At 35.1% G+C, this 7,620-nt stretch overlaps 1 protein-coding gene across 3 annotated transcripts in view; it reads left to right on the top strand.

The window, feature by feature from the left end:
• Positions 1–636: 636 nt before the first annotated feature.
• tpp2 (tripeptidyl peptidase 2) overlaps positions 637–7,620 on the top strand; it is a 36,681-nt gene continuing 29,697 nt past the window's right edge. For all 3 annotated transcript variants that reach the window (XM_056463992.1, XM_056463985.1, XM_056463976.1), the window contains exons 1-4: positions 637–884; positions 1,934–2,062; positions 3,846–3,941; positions 4,651–4,755. In XM_056463992.1, coding sequence (XP_056319967.1) covers positions 720–884; positions 1,934–2,062; positions 3,846–3,941; positions 4,651–4,755 — 495 coding nt within the window. In that variant the 5' untranslated portion in view covers positions 637–719. The remainder of the gene's footprint in view (positions 885–1,933; positions 2,063–3,845; positions 3,942–4,650; positions 4,756–7,620) is intronic.

Genomic DNA, 7,620 nt, shown 5'->3' with positions numbered 1-7,620 from the left:
TAGTGTATGTGTGTGAATGACTGCGTATGGGTGTTTCCCAGTGATGGGTTGCAGCTGGAAGGGCATCTGCTGTGTAAAACATATGCTGGATAAGTTGACGGTTCATTCTGCTGTGGTGACCCGTGATTAATAAAGGGACTAAGACGAAAAGAAAATGAATGAATGAATGATGACAGCACATAATATTAGACTAGATATTCTTCAAGACACTAGTATTCAGCTTAAAGTGACATTTAAAGGCTTCACTAGGGTAATTAGGGTAAAGTTAGGGTAATTAGGCAAGTCATTGTATAACAGTGGTTTGTTCTGGAGACAATCCAACACTAATATTGCTGAAGGGGGCTAATAATATTGACCTTAAATGGCTTTAAAACAATTAAAAATTGCTTTTATTCTAGCCTAAATAAAACAAATAAGACTTTCTCCAGAAGAACAAATATTACAGGAAATACTGTGAGAAATTCTTTAATTAATTATGACATCATTATTTTATAAATATGTTTATAAATGTAAATTATGAATTAAACAGGAATTGGGGGAAATATAAAATTATTTAAAATCAACAGGAGGGCTAATAATTCTGCCTTCATCTGTCAGTGCATGTGTGTGTGTGTGTGAGGCTGAGAGTGTCGCTGCGCCTTTAAGAGCGTCATCGCACATTGTGTCGGTACCGGTGTCCGCTGTTTCGTGTTGTGTTTTCATTCCCCTTCTGTACGGTCATGTCTGCTCATTCCGCCGAAGAACCGTTCCCGTTTCACGGGCTGCTCCCGAAAAAAGAAACCGGCGCTGCTTCGTTCCTCACCAAGTACCCGGAGTACGATGGCCGAGGGGTGCTCATCGCGATCCTCGACACCGGCGTGGACCCAGGGGCCCCGGGCATGCAGGTAAATCGAGCTCGCGGCTGCAACTCATCAGTAGGCCGCAGCGGGGTTTTCTCCCGTTAACGGAATCACAGCCAGCGAACGTTACTGGAATTCAAGTATCACACTTAACCAGCGAAGCACTAACAAATCTCTAGTAAACAAAGCTAAGAAAAGCCCCCAAATACACAAAATGATTACCTGAAAGGACAAGCTGTGTCATCCTCATGACTGACACTCACTTTACTGAGAATACACTGATATTAAACAACAGTTACTGTGCTACTACCGTGATTTGTTTGAGACATATGACAAGGTAGGTACTTAGATAAATGAATGTAATCATTTAACATGTCAAACTAAAATAAAATCCATTGTGTTATACATGGCAATGGCTGTGTTTCAACCCCTAGTGAGCTCCCTACATAGGCAGCAGTTCTGCAAAACGATCTCTAGCTGTATGCTGGGTTATAATCAGTGATGGTTTGTGTTTAACATGAGCTGACAGAAGATCCAGCAGCTGTTGTGAGCTTTTGCTCAGCTGTCAGCACTTCTTGTACTGCACTGCTAAGGGCACTTGAAAATCATATCTAATGTTTATCATGAAAAATGAGTATTTTTTTTTTCCTTCCCATGTTCTTTTTTTATAGAATTGAAGTTGTTAATATGATGTATTGTTTTTATTGATGTTAATCTTGCTGTAAAACAGCTATATGCTTCTGATGTGGTAATAAAGAAACTAAGGGCTCTTGTGGACAGAAGCTGATCTTCATTTCTGGATGATGAATGATCATATGGCTGATGCTCATATGAAACTCTGTGGATCCTGTCATGTGTTGGCCTCAGTTTTCATCATGTAAGCTGATATGAAGTGTGTGACGCTGAAGTGTAACGTTGGGGCTGTTATAATATACTGGGGAAATCTGATATTAAACATGTATTTTTTCTTAACAGAACAGAAATCAAAAGTCTTTGTGTCATTACTGACAGACAGTGTTAAAGAACTCTCTGCGGTATCGGTGCTGAAGGGCTATATTGTGAAGGCCTGAAGTGTGTTATGTCCTCTGGTTCAGATCACCACAGATGGAAAGCCGAAGATCGTGGACATCATCGACACGACGGGCAGCGGCGACGTGAACATGTGCACGGTGGTGGAGGTGAAGGAGGGCAGTGTGAGCGGCCTGACGGGACGCACACTTAAAGTGAGAAAACACACACAACTGGCCATTCTGTGCAGTTATATATATAAAAACATATAATTTTCAGAGTTTCAGGTGCTCAGATGGAAACTCAAAAAAAATGTATAATTAAGACTCCTGGACATTTACAATAACCATACTGAATATCTGATACATTATGCATCTAGAAATAAATGTTTGTATTTAATTTTATTATTTGCATTATTTTCTTTACATATTATTATTATTATTATTATTATTATTATTATTATTATTATCATTATTATGATTATTATTTTTATTATCACCATTATTATTATTATTATTATTATTATTATTATTATTATTATTATTATTATTATTATCATTATTATGATTATTATTATTATCATCATCATTATTATTATTATTATTATTATTATGATTATTATTATTATCATCATCATTATTATTATTATTATTATCATTATTATGATTATTATTATTATTATCACCATTATTATTATTATTATTATTATCATTATTATGATTATTATTTTTATTATCACCATTATTATTATTATTATTATTATTATTATTATTATTATTATCATTATTATTATTATTATTATTATTATTATTATTATTATTATTATCATTATTATGATTATTATTATTATCATCATCATTATTATTATTATTATTATTATGATTATTATTATTATCATCATCATTATTATTATTATTATCATTATTATGATTATTATTTTTATTATCACCATTATTATTATTATTATTATTATTATTATTATTATTATTATTATTATTATTATCATTATTATGATTATTATTATTATCATCATCATTATTATTATTATTATTATTATCATTATTATGATTATTATTTTTATTATCACCATTATTATTATTATTATTATTATTATTATTATTATTATTATCATTATTATTATTATTATTATCATTATTATTATCATCATTATTATTATTATTATTACTATTATCATTATTATTATTATTATTATCATTATTATTATCATCATTATTATTATTATTATTATTATTATCATTATTATTATTATTATCATCATTATTATTATTATTATTATTATTATCATTATTATTATTATTATTATTATCATTATTATGATTATTATCACCATTATTATTATCTTTATTATTATTATCATTATTATGATTATTATTTTTATTGTCACCATTATTATTATTATTATTATTATTATCATTATTATTATTATTATTATTATCATTATTATTATTATTATTATTATCATTATTATTATTATTATCATTATTATTATTATTATTATTATTATTATCATTATTATTATTATTATCATCATTATTATTATTATTATCATTATTATTATTATTATTATTATTATTATTATTATTATTATCATTATTATGATTATTATTATCACCATTATTATTATTATTATTATTATTATTATATTATAATTTTTAATATTTAAAGTCTCTCATCTTCTCCTTTTGCGATGCACAGCATGCTTTACTGTTGATGATTTCTTTCTCTTGCTGTCATTTATTCACAGTCATTGCTATGCTAATTGTGTGCAAATCCAAATATTGCTGATGCTTTAGCATAACATGCTGTACAAAGTTAAAAAAAAATCTAACTTTATGAAAAAATGATTGTTTATTATTATTTATTCCTTCATTTATTGAAGAGTTGGTGTGTCATGATGATGATGATGATGATGATGATGTGACAGTGTAAATATATATGAATTGTTTTTGAGAGTAAATGTTTCCCGTTTCTCTTCAGATTCCTGCAGCGTGGGTGAATCCCACAGGGAAATATCACATCGGAGTAAAGAACGGTTATGATTTCTTCCCTAAAGCTCTTAAAGAGAGAATACAGGTAATGCCAGACTGATGCCAGTCACCTGTGTGTGTGTGTGTGTGTGTGTGTGCTTGATCATTCCTTGTGTGTGTGCATGATTGTTCCTTGTGTGTGTGCATTTCTTGATTGTGTGTGCGCATGCATGTTTGTCTGCGTGTATTTGTTAATTGTGTGTGCATGATCGTTCCTCGATTTTTGTGTTCGTGTGTGTGTGCATTAACTGTGTGTGCATGATTGTTCCTTGTGTGTGTGTGTGTGTGCATTTCTTGATTGTGTGTGGATAATCGTTCCTTGTGTGTGTGTGTGCATTTCTTGATCGTGTGTGTGCATTAATTGTTTGTGCATGATTGTTCCTCGTGTGTGTGTCTGTGTGTGTGTGTGTGTGTGTGTGTGCGCATTTCTTGATTGTGTGTGCATAATCGTTCCTTGTGTGTGTGTGTGCGTGCGTCTTTGTGTTGATTTATTTTAGAACGATCCTCTTGTGTGTGTGTGTGCGCATTTGTTGATTTTTACATGATCTTTTGTTTTGTGTGTGTGAGTGTGTGTGTGTGTGCATTTCTTGATTGTGTGTGCATAATCGTTCCTTGTTTGTGTGTGTGTGTGTGTGTGCGTGCATGTTTGTGTTGATTTATACTAGAACGATCCTCTTGTGTGTGTGCGCATTTGTTGATTTTTACATGATCTTTTCTTGTGTGTGTGTGTGTGTGTGTGTGTTGTGGCGCTTCAGAAAGAGCGTAAGGAGAAGCTGTGGGATCCGACACACCGAGCGGCTCTCGCTGAGGCCAGCCGCAGGACAGAAGAGTTTGATCAAACACACACAAACCCCTCACAGGTGCACTTATGATCATATTAATATCATATTTTAATATCATATTTGCTGTGATTATTGTGCTTTATATGCACAGCCAGTGTGTTTCAGCCACCGATAAATTTCCAGTGAACAGTTCAAGAGTTCCCACTTAGATATGCTTAGCATTTAAAGCAGGTTTGGCATGCTGTCCCGGGAGAGAACCCTGAGCTCGGAAATATTTGAGCCCAGGGCTCCCGCCCGGTCAATAAGCATATCAGGAGATCTGAGATCAGGTAGGTCTTGAGAGCTCCTTCTTTAGAAAAGGGAGGAAAAGGAGGAGATGGGATGGAAGGGGGGTTCTTCCAGAATGGAGATAGAGCAGAAGGAAGAAAATGATCCATTTAGGGCCTACTCACACTATGCTATCCGAACCGTGCCCAGGCCCGTTTCAGTGCTCTGAATTGGGCCCGGTTCATTTGGGTTTTGGAGCAGTACGCTTGTGTGTGAGTGCATAACGCACCAAAGCCCAAAACTGAACGCGAGATGTGACTTTAAGAGACTGTTTCATATGTGTTTATTAATCATTCTTACTGTTCAATGAACGCAAACTGTTGTAGATTATTAAAGACGCAAACCCCTCACTGCACGACAGCTCCGCACCTTCAGCAAACCTCCTAATTCCTGCAGCACGAGGACTTGTTTATTGTTTATGAGTGTCAAAAGTGTCTGATCTGTTCAGCGAAATATCTGACTGTGTGTCGCTGCATATTAAATAACTTAAACGATGAAATAACTGAGGAAATCTCCACTGTGCTGAGCGAGAACGCCTCTGACCAGCGCATCATCGATGACGGAAGCGTGCCCAGGCCCGAATGTAATATGAGTGAGGGCCATCGGGGGAGACGGGAGGGGGAACAAGCATGCTTTGACCCAGTTAAAGGCAACTGTACATAGTGTGAGCACGCCCTTATAGTAAACTAGGATCACTCTGATTGGATCATTACTGATTACAGATGAGCGGCCAGTCGTGCTCAATCATATCACGTGCTCCTCTCCAAATTAGTTTATGAAACTTCACTTAATGTGACTGTTCTCAGTTTCACAGGGTTTCTTTCACAGCACTGATGTTGTAATGTAATAATATATTCATGTTTGCACTATTTAGCTAATTAATTAAGTCTCTAAGCATTGTTATGAACACCTCTGCAAATACACCCTGAATATTCTGAATATAAGCACTATAATGTTAAATAATAAATGGTTATTCACTAGTTGAAGTGCCCACAATATCAGTATTGGGTCACACTTTAAAATAAGGTTTCATTAGTTAATGTATATGAACAATCTTGTACAGCATTTGTAGGGCCATGACCCCCCCCCCCCCTGTCTCAGCAGGGTGTTTTCACACCTCTAGTTTGAAAACAGCTTTGTTTAGGTGGGAGTGTCGAAAAAGGGGAGTGTTTGCATGAAAAGGGGAGTTTCAGTATGTGCACTACAACTGATATTCACACCGACAACACAGACGCAGGGGAGACAGACAGTGACTACGTTTACATGGACATCAGTCATCGAATTACTTGCCTTAATCTGAGTAAAACATTAGTATGGTGTTTACATGAGCTGCTTTTGAATGTTTCTTTCATGATCCCGTTTTACATGTTATAGCACACAGATTGATTAACGCCATCGCGTCACCACACTATTCACATTTCCTCCTGAGTTTCATGTAATTTCGGGTGTCTCATTCTTAATTTGTCGACTTTAACTGCAATTTGGCACTTTCACTTTCATTCAGGAACATTTCATGCATGCCCCCCGTGACAAACCAGATATTGGATGCAAGGAACTGCTGGTAGAGAGTAGTTTTAATGGAAATTTTAATGCAGCACACTGAATGGGAAAAAAAAACCCTGAGCATTTCGGTGTTTACATTCGGAGAGCAGCATTTACAGCGGATCTTTCAGTCCATAATATTGTAGTGATATTAATGTACTGTAAACTGAGTAACTTAGAAGTCATTTTGACTAAGGTGTGTCATTAAACACTGAAAGAGTACAGCTGACGACACCAACTAACCATCTGATTAAACAAACAAAGAACACCGATTACACACACTTACCAGATCTGTAGAGACAGGACAATCAACACCGACTGGAGCCGCCTCATTTTTAAAAGGAGACGAGCGGCAAATCCGGATTTCACCATTTCCAGATTTAAAAGCTCTCGGGTAAAATGTTCCTTACAAACATATTTCTGTGGCGTGTTAGCAGATCACTGTAATCCACAGGAGATCGGTGCTCTCGTCACAGGGAAATGGAAACAAAACTTTCGTTTTGGCACATTTATAAACACAACACTGATGACCCATGTTTCCGAACAATTCTTCTTCTTCCACTTGTTTTAATTATGGTTGGCAACACAACGTGGCGTCTTCAAAGCTGTCATGCATATTAATGAATCATGCACCTCATTCACAATAGAGCACGCTGATTGGTTCGAATCAAGTCTTTCTCATGATTAAATGCGGAAAACTCAATCACGTTGTACCGCCGGTACAGACATCTAGTCTCCACATTGGAATTTACACCATAATCTCATGGCCGTGACGCAGCTTCAAAATTTCTTCACACACCGGAAGAACAAATTTGCTCGAGGTAACTCAAAAACAACCAATTTTCACTTTTTAGTGTGATATATGTGTCCTAATAGTGTTTTTAGCAGCGTGGGACACATATATGACTGTCAACAGCTCAAACAGATGTGTCTTGGTGTTTGGTGACCCTTTAATAATCACAGTTCAACATTTACTAATGCATAATTAAAATGCTGATTCAAGCTTGTTAACATTAGTTAATGCACAGTGAGTTATCATAAACATTGAACAACTGTATTTTCTTTAACTAACAT

The sequence above is a fragment of the Danio aesculapii genome, chromosome 1, assembly GCF_903798145.1.
Source record: "Danio aesculapii chromosome 1, fDanAes4.1, whole genome shotgun sequence".
Lineage (NCBI taxonomy): Eukaryota > Metazoa > Chordata > Actinopteri > Cypriniformes > Danionidae > Danio > Danio aesculapii.
This window is presented reverse-complemented; position numbering and strand designations above follow the sequence as displayed.